Source organism: Lepidochelys olivacea (genome assembly GCF_965140295.1).
Source record: "Lepidochelys olivacea isolate rLepOli2 genome assembly, chromosome: 20".
NCBI classification, from domain to species: Eukaryota; Metazoa; Chordata; order Testudines; family Cheloniidae; genus Lepidochelys; species Lepidochelys olivacea.
Window position 1 is genome coordinate 11,589,155 of NC_140430.1, and position 16,307 is coordinate 11,605,461.

At 49.2% G+C, this 16,307-nt stretch overlaps 1 protein-coding gene across 3 annotated transcripts in view; it reads left to right on the top strand.

The window, feature by feature from the left end:
• NEUROD4 (neuronal differentiation 4) overlaps positions 1–10,742 on the top strand; it is a 30,498-nt gene extending 19,756 nt beyond the window's left edge. For all 3 annotated transcript variants that reach the window (XM_084610269.1, XM_084610268.1, XM_084610270.1), the window contains exon 2: positions 7,395–10,742. In XM_084610269.1, coding sequence (XP_084466395.1) covers positions 7,404–8,399 — 996 coding nt within the window. In that variant the 5' untranslated portion in view covers positions 7,395–7,403 and the 3' untranslated portion in view covers positions 8,400–10,742. The remainder of the gene's footprint in view (positions 1–7,394) is intronic.
• The last annotated feature ends 5,565 nt before the right edge of the window (positions 10,743–16,307 follow it).

Consider the following 16,307-nt stretch of genomic DNA (forward strand, 5'->3'; position numbering starts at 1 on the left):
GAGTAGCTCGACATTATTTTGTGAAAAAGCTTTTCGTCGAAATATGATTTTTCACAGAAAATGAGTTTTTTGGAAAAAAAAAGTTTTCAATGAAATTTTTCATTTTGCAAAAAAAATGTGGAATGAAAAATGTTCAGAATGAAAATTGTTGAAAAAATATTGATTTTTAAATATGTTTTATTTTGAAATAAGGGGAAATTCTCTCAGTGTCTTATTTTCCAACCCCCTTTTTCCCACTGGAAAAAGCAGGGCCTCGTACTTTTAAACGTTTCTTCGCTGGAAAAATGTGAACAGAGTTTTGCAAAAGAAAGTCTTACTTCAACTCCCATTTTAAACTCTTTACTCCCTTTGCCTCCCACTTTTCCATTGAAAATAAAAGGGAGAAATGTAAAAAAGTGAGAGAAAGGGAAAAAATCCCTGAAAATTCAAACCAAAATTATTAAAAACGAAACAAAAATTTTCATTTCATTTTGAAAAAAAATTCACTTGGAATATTTCACTGAAAATGGGGAAAAATGTAAAAGGTCCAATGAACAAAACCTGTTTGTTTTCTGTCTTTTTCATGACCCCCCCCTGCAAATCTGAGCTGCCCTAGGTAACAGCTGGTACCAAGATCCTGCAGCTCAGTGATAAACTCGGTTGAGTTTGGCTGTGTGAAGCCAACAAAGAGCACATGGGTGTCCCCGGGACTGATGCTGTTTATTCCCTTCCCTCAAATGGGCCATATCCCTGGCCTTCCTGCTGAGTAGCTCCGGACTCCCACCATTAGTCACACTGAGCTTGCTCGCATCAATGTGACTTAGCAATGCGTGGCAGAATCAAGTCCTGAGTCCTGAGCCCAACCCTCGTCTGATTCCAGAGGACCCCGTGCTCTGAGAGATGGCTTCTTTGGGGTGGGGGATAGAACAGAGGCGCTGGCCCTTTGTAGTCTTAAAAAAAAGAACAGAACACTTTTTTTCAGCAGCTGGGGTGTCCTGCCTCGTATTCTGCTCAAACTCCAGCTCAGGAAACTGATCACATTCTTCCTGCATTGTCAGCTGGATAAGGGAATCTTCTTTCCTTACCCAATGTAGATTGTTGGGTAGTGTCACTGTGCGCCATTTTATAGCCTCTGCATGGCCATCCTAAAGGTGTCTGCATTTCAGTGGAGAATAAACTGAGCCCAATGCAGATTTTCTTTTCACTTGCTCTGTTTTTGAAGGGCTTTGAGACCGTTCCCCCTTCAGCCTGAACATTGCTGTATGAATGGGTATCTTCCTGTGATGGAGCACTACATGCCAGTGTCCTGAGCCTTTGGAGGCTGGACATTACTACTGGATTTCATCCTCTCTCTCTCTCTCTCAAACACATGCACGCTGCGGATACTGGAAATGGCACTCCGGGGCATTCCCTCCCCTCCCTCAGGACACCCTGCAGCTGTGGGTTCCTAGCACTCCCCTGATCCTCCCCTTATCTGCACTGTTCACTTTATTGCATTCCTGTCAAACTGGTCAATGCTGGCAGGTTAGTCATTCTCACTCGTGGATTCTGAGATCTCCCATTAAAATCAAGGTGAGACCGGCCACTAAATCCCACTTCACCTTTTGCATTCCTAGATTATTGGTAAAGGTGAGAAGGGACCCTGTGGCCATGTAGCCTGACCTGTAACATGGGCCAGAGATCTGCCCCGCCTTCATTCCTGGTTGAACTTGAGCAGATCTTTTAGAAGAACAGCCTCTCTCGATTTCAAAGTAGGCAGCGATGGCGAACTCCCCCAGGCAGTGCTAGCCCTGTGCTCAGTACCAGAGCATGGGAGTTTGGAGTTAATCCCATGCAGTTTCTGCCCTTGCTGGTGGGTTGACAGTCTCCCCAGTCTGAAGAGCGAATGCAGCAGTTCTTCAGCTCATGATGCAAAGGGTCTGGAAAGCTGCCCCAAGTGGTCATCTTGCATAGGGATGTGCTGTGGCAGGATCAGGTGTGGCTGGGCTGCTTTGCTTTCTGGCCATCCGAGGGCAGTGGAACAACCCATAGAGGCCCATTGCAATATAGATTAGAGCAGCCCAGAACCTGGCTTTCCTTATGCCAGAGAATGGATCAGTCCCTGGCTGCTCCCTAGCACAGAGGAGAGCAATGAAATCTCTAGGACATACCCCCTCATGGCTTGGCTGCATCCACAGATATGGCCCCAAAATGTTTCCTGTCATATTTGCCCACATTGCCCTGGCTGGGATGATTTAGTTGGGGATTGGTCCTGCTTTGAGAAGGGGGTTGGACTAGAACCTCCTGAGGTCCCTGCCAACCCTGAGATTCTCTGATTCTGTGATTCTATGATTGATTTAATAGGGAAAATATCATGTGACTACTTCCTATTACTGTTGCTAATTAGTGCCCACCTGGTGCTTCTGGGATGCGACCCGTGGTTGCAGCAATTAACAACCTAATCCACTGCACAAGCCCCACAATGCATATTAAATGTGGGATTTTCCACATTGGATGGGATGGTGGCCAGTTGACCCATTGCTTGGACGGCACACTTTCAATAAAGCTGCTTACACTTTAAGCTTTATTAAATGAGCCAGTCAAGCTGGCGGGATTTGGGGGGCTGATTAACATGAAACCGAGGCTGTTTTGTGCAGTGTGACTGTATTAATTATGCAGCGGAGGTAAACGAAGTTCCAGGCAAACAAGCTCAGGTTACAAGAGCTAATGCAGAAAAATGAAAACCAGAGCAGCTCACAGAGGGCTCTGCCCCTGTCTCCTACCAAGATCAGGTTTTCATGCTACCTGGTATTTGCCCTTTAGAAGAGGAGCCTTAAATGACCTGTAAGGACTGAAACAACTCAGTACATGCAAGACGTTATATCTACCAGAACTCAGATGGCAAGTTGGAGCCCACTGTGAGAGATCCAGGGACAATGTATGTCTAATAGGTTCTTGCTGAGATCTAACCCACCCATCAGAGCCATTTGATTTTACATGTTTACTTATGATGCAGTAGCACTTAAATGCCCCAGCCATGTCAAGCCTGCATTGTGCTGGGCACTGCACAGATCCATGGGAGTAGTGGGCCTTCTCCAGGGAGCTTACAACCTATCCAGACAAGACACAAAGGCAGGGTTATTGTCCCTGTTTTCCAGGTGGGGGAACTGAGGCACAGACAGATGAAGTGACTTGCCAGAGGTCACTCAGCGAGTCTGTGGCAGAGCCAGGAATTGACCACAGCTCTCCTGAGGTCCAGGCCAGTGTCTGATCTACTGGGCCTTCCTTCCTCTCATCCATCAGCATGGCCCTTTCTTTTCATTGCTTGTCTCTGGCACTGTCTGTATGTAGCAAACATTGGTTTCACATCTACAGAATCCAGAGTAAGTACCAGCCCCTGATCTAACCATGTACTGTAACAGATAGACAGACAGACAACCCCCCCGCACCACCATGGCTACATTTTCAGGAGAAATCCTCTGCAAGAGACTTCCTCACTGACCCCCCAGGCTCTGTTCCATTGTGACCAAACTTCCTGCAAAAGAAGCTTGGATAGCACCTTCTTCAGAGCAATGATGCACCCAATTGTCTTGCAGGGTCTTTGCACTGCTAGATAAGGGGCTTGCACAGCATGTCAACACCCGCACTGTGGGGCCCTGGGACTAGCATTACAAAGATTAGAACATAAAAATGGCCATACTGGGTCAGACCAAAGGTCCCTCTAGCCCACAATCCTGTCTTCTGACAGTGGCAATGCCAGGTGCTCCAGAGGGAATGAACAGAACAGGTAATCTGCAAGTGATCCATCCCCTGTTGCCCATTCCCAGCTTCTGGCAAAGAGAGGCTAGGGACACCATCCCTGCCCATCCTGGCTAATAGCCATTGATGGATCTCTTCTCCATGAATTTATCTAGTTCTTTTCTGAACCCTGTTAAAGTCTTGGCCTTCACAACATCCTCTGGCAAGGAGTTCCACAGGTTGACTGTGCGTTGTGTAAAGAAATACTTCCTTTTGTTTATCAGATGGGTAGCCTTGTTAGTCTGTATCCACAAAAACAATGAGGAGTTCGGTGGCACCTTAAAGACGACCAGATTTATTTGGGCATAAGCTTTCGTGGGTAAAAAAACAACTTCTTCAGATGCATGGAGTAAAAATTACAGATACAAATATAAATATATATTGGCACATGAAGAGAAGCGAGTTACCTTACAGTATTTATGCCTGTATCTGTAATTTTCACTCCATGCATCTGAAGAAGTGGGTTTTTTACCCACGAAAGCTTATGCCCAAATCAATCTGGTCGTCTTTAAGGTGCCACCGGACTCCTCGTTGTTTCCTTTTATTTGTTTTAAACCTGCTGGCTATTAATTTCATTTGGGGACCCCTAATTCTTTGTTATGAGGAGTAAATAACAGTTCCTTATTTACTTTCTTCACCCCAGTCATGATTTCATAGACCTCTATCATATCCCCCCTTAGTCGTCTCTTTTCCAAGCTGAAAAGTCCCAGTCTTATTAATCTCTCCTCATACAGAAGCTGTTCCACACCCCTAATAATTTTTGTTGCCCTTTTCTGAACCTTGTCCAATTCCAATATATCTTTTTTTGAGATGGGGCAACCACATCTGCACGCAGTATTCAAGATGTGAGTGTACCACTGATTTATATAGAGGCAATATGATATTTTCTGTCTTATTATCTATCCCTTTCGTAATGATTCTCAACATTCTGCTCGCTTTTTTTGGCTGCTACTGCACATTGAGTGGATGTTTTCAGAGAACTATCCACAATGACTCCAAGATCTCTTTCTTGAGTGGCGAAAGCTAATGTAGACCCCATCATTTTCTATGTATAGTTGGAATTATTGTTTTCCATTGTGCCTTACTTTGCATTTATCAACATTGAATTTCATTTGCCATTTTGTTGCCCAGTCACCCAGTTTTGTGAGATCCCTTTGTAGCTCTTTGCAGTCAGCTTGGGACTTAACTATCTTGAGTAGTTTTGTATCAACTGCAAATTTTGCCACCTCACGGTTCACCCCCTTTTCAAGATCATTTATGAATATGTTGAATAGTACTGGTCCCTGGAGAACACCACTATGTACCTCTCTCCATTCTGAAAACAGGACATTAATTCTTACCCTTTATTTCCTATCCTTTAATCGGTTACAGATCCATGAGAGGACCTTCCCTCTTATCCCATGACAGTTTAGTTTGCTTAGGAGTCTTTAGTGAGGGACTTTGTCAAAGGCTTTCTGAAAATCCAAGTATACTATATCCATTGGATCCCCACTGTCCACATGCTTGTTGACTCCCTAAAGAATTCTAGTAGATTGGTGAGTGATGATTTGATTCTTCCCCAACAAATTATGTTCATCTATGTGTCTGACAATTTTGTTCTTTACTATAGGTTTAATCACTTAGCCTGGTACTGAAGTCAGACTTACTGGCCTGAAATTGCTGGGATCACTTCTGGAGCCCTTTTTAAAAATTGGCGTCACATTAGCTATCCTCCAGTCATGTGGTACAGAAGCTGATTTAAATGATAGGTTACAAATCACAGTTAGTAGTTCTGCAATTTCACATTTGAGTTCCTTCAGAAGTCTTGGGTGAATGCCATCTGGTCCTGGTGACTTATTACTGTTTAGTTTATCAGTTTGTTCCCAAATCTCCTCTACTGACACCTCAATCTGGGACAGTTCCTCAGTTTTGTCACCTAAAAAGAATGGCTCAGGGTTCGGGAATCTCCCTCACATCCTTTGCCATGAAGACTGATGCAAAGATGGCATTTAATTTCTCCGCAATGGCCTATCGTCCTTGAGTGCTCCTTTCGCATCTCGATCGTCCAGTGGCCCCACTAGTTGTTTAGCAGGCTTCCTGCTTCTGATGTACTTAATTTTTTTTTTTGCTATTGCTTTTTCAACATTTGAACCTGCTTTACTGTGTGTTGAAATGGAGCTCAAACTCCAGGTCCTGGATCACAGCTTATTCTTGCATAGGGATGCCCTGTCCATAAGCCTAGCTTCCAGAGCTCTGGAGACTGTCAGTCCCATCCACAGTCAGTGGGAGCCGCACGAGCTCAGCACCTCTGAAAAAGAGAGCATGAGAGTCCTGAACACAGAGATGCTAAGCCAAGCTAGCACAGAGGCGCCCATGTTCCAAACAGCAACACAATTCCACAACCAGGCAGAAAGAATGCACATATGCTCACACACACACACACACTTTACAAGAGTAAACCTTAGCCTTTCCTTAGCTCAGTAATTCTCAACCTTTGCTATGATGGGAGCCCTCTCCCAGCTAGCCAGGACCGCTATCCCCCCGACTCAGCTGCATTAAAAAGTTTGAGGGCCCCATGCTCCAGCTCATCAGTCACAGGATATGGTGGATTGGGAAGATGGTGGAGCAGGGAATATGCTACCCCTCTCCAGAGGGGCTGAGCTAGCATTGCTGTGTCTGCCCTGGGGACTTTCAGGATGAGGTCTGCCTGGTTCAACCCAAATTGCTCTGTGGAGATCTGTCCCTCTCCTGCCTCCTGCATATTTCCAGTGGACAGAGTAGGATCATTCCCTTTATTTTTATTTTCCAACCAGCCATGAAGCAGTCAGACAAATCCATCCCTGTTCCATGCTGTGCAGAGTGGAGCCCCAGCATGGCCAGGCAGGTCACGAGCCTCATGGAGCCAGACTGAATTCAGACTTGAAACACTCACAATGAAATTTAAAGGAGTAAAAAAAATCCATAAAACTCAGTCCCTGGAACCCATGAGACCCCGAATGGAAGATCTGCACAGCATCAGCATGGGACTTTAGGGTTCTTCTCCTCCAGTACTTCAGAGGTGACAAAGAGGCTCCCGCTGAGTTCTAACGCTGCCCAGCAGGGGCACTGGTTCTGCAACCAGCTGGTGTCTCCACGCCCCCCCCCTTAGGCAAAATGCACCCTTAGCATGCAGGGGTTAGAGGAGACTGAACCCGGAGCTGGGCACGGCCACGCACAATAAGGGGCACTGGGCTCACCGGTAAATCCCACCCATGCGGTATGGAAGGGGGGTGGAGGGGATGGGCAGAACTTGTGGTCTACTGCTCCCAAAATACAGCTCCTTAACTAGGGAGTGCCGGGGATGCCTCTGCCTCGCGCTCTTGGGAGAAGCTCATCCCAGCTGGCAGGAGTCAACGCCACTGAAATCTATGCACATGATGCCCAGATACCACAATGATAGGCATGGAATAAAAACATAGATTAGATTAGATACTGTAGGCACATAGGCAGAGAGACAGCCAGATAGATGCAGAGCTAGATACTGCCTGTCATTCATAGATTTGTTCTGTAACATTAACATTATTGGAAGGTGATCTTGCATTCAATTTCTGATGCATGTGAAGTGATGAGTGAGTCCCTGGCCTGGGCCTTATTAACACCCACTGTTTTCTTTGTTGCAGACATCAGAGATGACCAAGACATATGCCAAACCCAAAGAGATGTCAGAGCTTGTCAGGTCCCAGTCATGGATGGATGAAGCCCTGAGCTCCCAAGATGAAACGAAGGAAGAAGCCAGCAGACAAGCCCCCTATGGAATGATGGCTGGCTTGAACGAAGAACATGACAGTGTTGAGGAGGAAGAGGAGGAGGAGGAGGATGGAGAAAAGCCTAAGAGAAGAGGACCAAAGAAGAAGAAAATGACCAAGGCACGTCTGGAGCGGTTCAGAGCCCGGCGGGTCAAGGCCAATGCCAGGGAGCGCACTCGGATGCATGGTCTGAATGATGCTCTGGATAATCTGAGGAGGGTGATGCCTTGTTACTCCAAGACTCAGAAGCTGTCCAAGATTGAGACTCTGAGGCTTGCAAGGAATTACATATGGGCTCTGTCTGAGGTGCTGGAGACTGGGCAGACCCCAGAAGGGAAGGGCTTTGTGGAGATGCTTTGCAAAGGTCTGTCACAGCCTACCAGTAACCTAGTTGCCGGCTGTCTGCAGCTGGGGCCTCAGTCCCTCTTCCTTGAGAAGCATGAAGAGAAGTCCCCAGTGTGTGACTCTGCCATACCTAGCCATACCTTCAACTACCAATCCCCGGGACTGCCGAGCCCCCCCTATGGGAACATGGAAACTCACCTCTTACATCTAAAGCCTCCCACCTTCAAAAGTTTGGTGGATCCTTCCTTTGGGAGCCACCACCCAGACTGCACCACTCCACCGTATGAAGGGCCCCTGACGCCTCCCCTGAGCATCAGTGGGAACTTCTCCTTGAAGCAGGATGGGTCTCCAGACCTGGACAAGTCCTACACGTTCATGGCCCACTACCCTTCGGTGAGCCTGGCCGGAGCTCATGGACACACGTCTCATTTCCAAAGCACAGTGCCCCGCTACGAGCTCCCCATAGATATGAACTACGAGTCCTACCCGCACCATGTGGTTGGGCCCCAGCTCAACGCCATATTTAATGAATAATGAGAAAGATGACAGTTCGACATGAACATATGAGAATCAAGAGAAATGCAGCCAGGCGGCGTAGATGTTTCTGGAGTGAACACGACTGGGACAGGGATATCACTGCTCCAAAGCTGTATGAAAGATCTCTGGACTGGTCTCATTGAGATACTTCTATGAAAATCTCTGCTAGCCCTTTTCACACTGTCTTGACAATTGTTTAGTTGTGCTATTTTGCTGGTTTTCACGTTTGCCCCCAGAAACTCCGTGACTGTCTCCTTCTTTGTTTATTGACAGCCAAGCACACACAGGGATGATCACTTTGGCTCTTAAATGGAACATCCAATGCCCCCTTCTGCAGACACCCTGAGAGATACAGTGGTGGGGGTAGGAGCCTGCAGAGTATTTCAAGATATCTGCACCATTCAGGGCTCTGCACTGGTTCCAGATGCATCCAGTATCGGAACGGAACAGCCATTCGTCACCAGGCTTCTGCCGCAAGCAACAGAATCCAACACGCTGATCCATCCGGGGGAAACCTGGTTGCTGAATTCTGGAATTTGGAACTGATAAAAGCAACAGCCATTAACAGAAGAAATTGAGTCAATTGAGTCATAACCGCCTCCCAAAGGAGCTTGAATCAAGAAAGAGAGACAAACACAAGACAGCTAGACTGGAACCTGAAAACGATACTGCAGAAATCTCCATCCCTGCCAGGGGGCGAAGAAGGATCAGTGCAGTAGCCACTGGACAAACCTTCTCTTTGTCTGTTGCCAATCAAATAGGTCTCCCTTTAGCTCCTTCTTTGGGGTGTCTTGGCACCAGAACCTTGCATTTGCACCCAGACTTCATCCTGAGGAATCCCACCAAACAGAATTTAGACGCAAGATACTCCCAGAGTGTGGATGCATCTCAGCCACATGATTAATAACCACTGTTCTGAGGGCAGCATGCAGGGTTTTTTCGTTCTGAATGATCAGCATAACATGGACTATGCTCCTGGGAAAGGCAGCTCAGCTTTTCCCTAGTGGTCTCTCAAGTCCAGCCGTGGCTTTATTGGCTGGGGAAGGTGGCGATTATCTGAACCAGATACAGACAGCACTAAAATAAATGCGCAAAAAGACATGTTGTGGTGAGTTCTCCCAGCGAGCTCTTCAATGCGTTTGATATCCTCCCAGCTCCCAAACATCCCCTGTCCTCCAAGCAGGAACAAAATTATTATTCCCTCCTGAAGTGTCTAACTTCATGGAGACAAGAAGCTTGAAACCCTGGACACTTTGCCTTCACTGTCCCCTTCTCAATCAGGCACTAGAAGATCAGCCCAGGTTCAAAGCTTCAAGGAAATTGCCTCCTACATCTACGCCTGTCCTGAGGCTGCCGATCTCCCTCCAGTGAAATCCTGTCCTTCAGCACTTTTTGTGCTGCTCAAAACCAGCATGAGATTATCAGAGTATGAAACCCTTTTTCAGGTCATGTCAGAGACCATGTGCAGAAGCATGTGGTACAGTTACATGTAACCTGCGGAGAAACCGAAGACTCCAAACCGTAAGACTCTTCACCTTGCAGAAGCACAAATATCTGTCACGTAAAACTTGGACGTAATAATTAAAAAAGTGTTTAGAACTAAACCACAGACATGTACACGGCCAGGGCAAATGTGTCATTATGGTTTGTATTATATTTATCATACCCTATGTTTCGAAAACAGATCCTGCCAAAATAAGTGTGTCTTAAGTTCCTCTCTTATTTATTATTTAACTGGGTCTAATTTATTTTTTTCCATTTTACAGAAAATGTGGAACATGCTAAATAACCTGCTTGTTTCCCAATCAACTTCAAAGTGTCTAGCTGGAGTTTAGCTTTGTAGGGAAATGCATGTAGGTTTTTGCCATGCTGTTGCTCCATGATTATTTATTAGAACATTATTTATTTAATTTATTCTCCCTCTGCTGCTTCTGTGCCCATCTTCTGGTTATTAAACCAAGTATTTAACCAAGGAATTGCATATTTAATGTTGCCCTTTTTCATTTTTTCGAAGCTCTTTGTAGGACCTGGCCTATCAGTTCCTGACTCTGTCCCTAAACACTTTTATACGAGCAATAACTTTTAAAGAAAAGCCAGGCCACTATTTTTGGAATCCCACGCTATGACTGTTGGCCCAGAGAGCCCTTTATTGGGGAATCCTCACTATTTTGCAGAGGACATTTGTATAGAGTTTGGAATTTTGTAATGTCTCGAACTCCAAAGGAACCTGTTTGTACAGCCCCTAGCATTATTATTATTGGTTCATTTGTTTTGTACTAAGAGCAAACGTTCTATCCTTTTGTAAAGAAAGCAAAATCGGCTTGTTGGCGCAAATAAAGCTGTGGCTCTTGTTTTACATGGTCTTGCTCAGGGCTGTGGATTGTTTTCCTGTTTTCTCTTTTTCTGCTCTTGCTGAATCCAAGGCAAATGAGCAGTTGGCTGGCCTCCCACCACGCATGTTGCAGACTCTCACTCCAGCTGTAACGGTATTGGTGTCAGGGCCTGGGCCACCTCCAATGAAAGCAAGGAGAGCGATTCCCATTGACATCACTAGGAGCTGGATCGGGCCCTACATGTCTCAGAACAGGGTGTAATGTGTGTGGGGATGGGGTGTGTCACAAAGTCCCTGTGCGATGCTCTGGAACTGCTCCCTATGAAGCCAGGCAGGACTCTGGGGAAGTCTCCTGTCTGTGAGCAGACTGTCTTCAGGACACACACCTCACACAACTTCCACTTCCTGGGTCTGACCTCGGAGCATTCAACATCCTCTGCCCCCCCGTGCACTTCCCACAGCGAGTCCGCCCAGGCGGGCTCCTGGGGAAGCCAGAGGGCCCTGCAGCCCAACTCTGCAGTCAGACGTGACTCTCAGCCAGCCAGTAAAACAGAAGGTTTATTAGATGACAGGACATGGTCTAATACAGAGCTTGTAGGTACAGAGAACAGGACCTCTCAGCCGGGTCCATTTTGAGGGGCAGTGAGCCAGACAACCACGTCTGCACTTCACTCCATGTCCCCAGCCAGCCCCAAACTGAAACTCTCTCCAGCCCCTCCTCCTCTGGGTTTTGTCCCTTTCCCAGGCCAGAAGGTCACCTGATCTCTTTGTCTTCAACCCTTTAGCTCTCACCTTGCAGGGGGGAAGAGCCCACGCCATCAGTCGCCAGGAAACAGGGTGTCGGCCATTCTCTGTGTCCAGACCCCTTCACACACCTGCCCTCTAGGGCTCTGGAATGATCATACACCCTTATCCCACCACCTAGATACTTAAGAACTGCATAGGGGAAACTGAGGCACCCCCACAATATTCAGAGGAAACATTAAGAATAGTCCCGCTTCATCACAGGGTGAACCACACATTCAGAATGATTGGGGGGGGGGTCACATGGCCATGCACCCACCCCAGACCAGACAAAAGAATAAATCGACACAAATCTGACAGCAGGAATCATAACATTCAAAAACCAGTAGGAGAACACTTCAATCTCTCTGGTCACTCAATAACAGATCTCAAAGTGGCAATTCTTCAACAACAAAAAAACGTCAAAAACAGACTCCAACGTGAAGCTGCAGAACTGGAATTAATTTGCAAACTAGATACCATCAGATTAGGCCTGAATAAAGATGGGAGTGGTTGGGTCATTGCAAAACCTAAACTTAATTTCTCCAATACTAATTTCTCCCTACTGTTACTCACACCTTCTTGTCAACTGTCCGTAATGGGCCACTCTCTTACTACTTCAAAAGAGATTTCTACTCCCTTGGTATCCTGCTGTTAATTGATTTATCTCGTTAGACTGACCTAACACTTGGTCATATAGTCCATATAGTCGGTCACACAATTGACTTAGCTCCATATTACCCATCCGACAGCAGAGAGGTCCATGTACCAGCACTGAAGAAACCTGGGTTCTGGTCCCTTCTCCTCTCTGTGGCTCAGGTTTGCCATCTCTGTTACTATGCACTTTGTAGGCACACCTAGAGGCCTCAGGGCTCTAGCAACACCGCCCAGAGCCATGGCAAGCTTAATAAACGTTAAGGCTAGAAGGGACGGTTCTACTCATCCAACCGGAGCTCTTGCAAAGCACCACCCAGAGCCCAGCAAGTCTGGTCGAGCTAGAGCAGATCTTTATGGGTACGTCCACACTGCAACAACAGACGCAGCACACAGTCTCAGCTGGCCCAGGTCAGTTGACTTGGGATCACAGGGCTGGAGCTGTGGGGCTAAAAATTGCAGTGGAGATGTTTAGGCTGGGGCTGGAGCCCAGGGTCTGAACCCCATGAGGAGGTGGGTCTGAGAGCCCAGGCTCCAGCTCGAGCTTGAACGTCTACACTGCTATTTTTAGCTCCACAACCCAAGCTCCACAAGTCTGAGTCAATTGATCCGGGCTCTGAGATTTGGTGCCACGGGTTTGCAATTGCAGTGTAGCTGTGCCCTTAGAAAGAGACACCCAGGCTTGACTCAATGCTTGCAAGTGATGGAGAGCCCTCCTCACCCTCAGCAGAACGGCCACATGCCAAGCACTTACCTGTCTCTCGCGCATTCCTGCACCACTGGTGAAAAGGCACGGATTTGGGAAGACACCCTTCCCCACCCAGCGCCCATGGGGAAGGGCACTGAGCATTCCCCCAGGCAGCTTTCTTCTCCCCAGCCAGCCCCAGAGATGGGCAACGACTCATTGGAGAAAGCCATCCCGGGAACGAGCGATTGCTAAGGGTGTGGGCTCTGTGCCCTTTCCACTAAGAACTCACTGACCAGACACACTGCTCATTCCAAACCGGCCACTGGAGAGCGACAGAGGGAGCTGCGCCGGTGCCCTGGGGATGGGAAGCTCCATGTTCTATTCCCTGGCTCCTGACGGGGATTAGCTAGGCTCATTATTCAATGTGGGGAGATCACAGAGAAAACCCATGTGCTGCTCATGCCACTTGACATCTTGAGTCAGTGAGATCAATCCACATGGCAAACTGGCCCCTCCATGGCTCTGTCCACTGGACAGCTCAGAGCAATCACCCTCCAGCCATGTTAACACAATCGCCCTGGGCAGGTCAGTAACACCGACCATTCTAGAGAGGAGGAAATGGAAGTACGAAGCAGGGATGTGTCCTGCCCAAGCCCCACACAGAGTCAGTGACAGGGCTAGCAACAGAATCCAGGAGTCCTGACTTCCAGCACTCCCTGCTCTAACCACGAGACACCACTCCTCTCACAAAGGCAGGTAAAGAACCCAGGAGTCCTGATTCCCAGTCCTTTGCTCTAACCAATTGAATGAGGGATTGCTATTGACTAGCCCCCTTTCTCTAACCACTGTACCGTGCTCCCTCGCACCACTGGGTATGGAACCCAGAATATTAATATCACTGTTATTATAGGCCAGTGTTAATCGATCATCCTCCCACTCCGCATGGCACATGACGTGGCGAGAGGGCCAAAGCTCACAGCTCCCTTTGCAGCATGGGACCTGCCCAGCAGCAGCTGATCCGTATGTAAGAGGACTCTTGTCCTCTTACTAAAACTCAGTGGGGAGGGTTGGCTGGCTAGCTCCCAGTCCCAAAGGAAGGGGAAGGGTCGATGGGAAACCAGGGCCCTGAGACTGACAGTCCCCAGGGGCAATGAGAAGAGGCCAATGCTGCAGGTCAGCCTGACTGACAGAGCGGGCAGGCTAATGAGGGAGTCAGGAGACAAGGGGGGGTCCCATCCTCTGTGTGAGCTGGAATTGCCTGGGCCAGAGTGGGTGGAGCTAAGATAAGATTCTTGCAGGGGCCCGAGCTGATCTGGGGAGCAGGGCTGCGCCGGCCAGACAGAACCAGAGAAGAGGCCCAGGGAGCAGGGCAGCGCTGGGAGCAGAGCTGCAGCAACCAGAGCCAGAAAAGCAGCCCAGGGAGCTGGAGGCAGAGCAGCAGTTGGAGCTGGGGCTGGAGTAGTCCGGAGCACAGCCAGGGCCATGTGCGGGACGGACTGTGATCTGCTCTGACATTCCAGAGATGCTGGTTGTGGTGTCCCTGGGCCACAGAGCGGGGTGACGTGTTTTCCTCTAACCGGTTCCCCTTTTCTCCTTATTTTTTAAAATTGATTGCTGTTTAATAACTGTGTGTGACGATCAGTGGGTCAGGGACGCGTCCAGAGCAGAGAGAGCACCCCGGAGTGGGGACACCCGAGCCCTTGCCCTAAGTGACCACGACAAGGTTGGGGGTCGAGCCCCCCCAGGAATCCTGGGCCCAGCCTTGTCGGGGTTACAATGACTTTGCCACAGGAGAGTGGAAGGGGAGCCCTCGAGGTCAGGCAGGCCTCTGGGTAAAGGGAGTGGGAGCGAGGACTCAGATCCTTTTGCCAGCCCATTCCCCTGGGGTCATGTATAAGCCAGGAAAGTTCCCCACAATAGTGGGACCATTCCCCCGCTTACACTTACAGCTCAGTCCTGGCTGCAACAAGAATCTCTGACCTTGGGGCTCCCCCTGCCTGGTCTACTCCCTGGTCTAATGCCATGTGGCCTTCCCCAGCAGGCCCCGGAGCGCCACAGATACACGCTTCATCAGCACATGTGTCCTGTACAGCTCAGTGCCTTGCTGCTCCCCAGCCCTGTGCATCACGAAGCCTGCTGCTGCCAGCAGCCCCTGTCTGCCACGTGCCGAGCCCAATGGGAGCCACCAAAGTTATCTAATCCCTGCAAGACATGGGGCAGGCTGTTCCTCGCCCCTGGTGCAGAGTGAGGGGGGAGGCGTAGGCTCGGGGGCCCTCTGGAGGGATGGGCAGCTGCAGCGTAGCTGCGAGGGGCGGAGAGAAGGTAACAAGCAGCAGCAATGAACAGGGGATGGCCATGCTGGAGGAGCAAGGCTCCCACGTCAGCCACATGGCTCCCCTGGCCAGGCAGGCCAAAGCCACCTCGCTCGGCTGCTCCCACTGCTTCTGCTCCATCACGTCCAGCTGGAGAGCAGAGCTGGAAACTCACCAGCTGGGGGCAGGGTGCCACGGCCACGTCACTGTTTGCCCAGCCTGAAGGGGACGGGACAACCTGGGTACTCCCAGGAGGTAGGGGTGGGACTATGTGCAGGGTCAGTGAGAGCCCTGGAGGCAGGGGGAGACTCACCCCAAGGACAGGACAGGCACTGATATTTCTCCTGCCTCCCTCTGGACTACAGAGGGGAAGTGTGCTGACCCTTTGGCCCCCTCTTGTCCCCTGCTGCCCTTGCTACACTGGTCCCCAGCCAGCCCCACACTTGGGGTCAGGAAGTATCATGTGCCTAAATGTTATAGCTGGGGAAACCGAGGCACAGTGGAAGGATTTGCTGGCCAAGGATCATCCTGGGGTGCTTCTAGCTCACCACAGCCCTTGCACTAGGTCATGCTGCCCCAGTATAATTGACCAGCATGCTCTGCCCAGCTAGAGTGAGAGCTGCTAGCACACCCAGACTGAGGCCCTGTCCTCCTGGCTCAGCCTTGGGAAAGGCTGGGTCTGAGCCCTTGAGCAAGGCCAGGCCTGGACCACCAGGCAATAGGGCTGCCAACATCCCTATGTAAGTAAAACAATGCCTGTCCTGGTCTAAATCAGACCAGGATGCCTTTTATCCCGTGTTTCAAGCACTCTGCACTTCAGTTTGCAAAGAAGAGAAGCCTCCACCACTGCAGAGAAGCCTCCACCACTGCTACCTTCCTCCAGTCCACTCCCCTTCTTCCAGCCCCCACCCAGCGGTGCACAGTACAGCAGCAGGCTAGAGAAAGCAACTGCAACCTCCCACGCAGCTCTGGGCACTTGCAAGGAACTGGAAGAGAGGCTGCAGTGGCTGCCTGGCCCAGCACCCAGGGCCCTGGGTCTACAGCAGTGCCCAGAGCTGGAGAAAGAACCCTAGAAGGATGGAGGAGGAGAAGGGCTTCGCTCCCAGGGGCTCAAGTCAAAACTTGGCACACCTGTG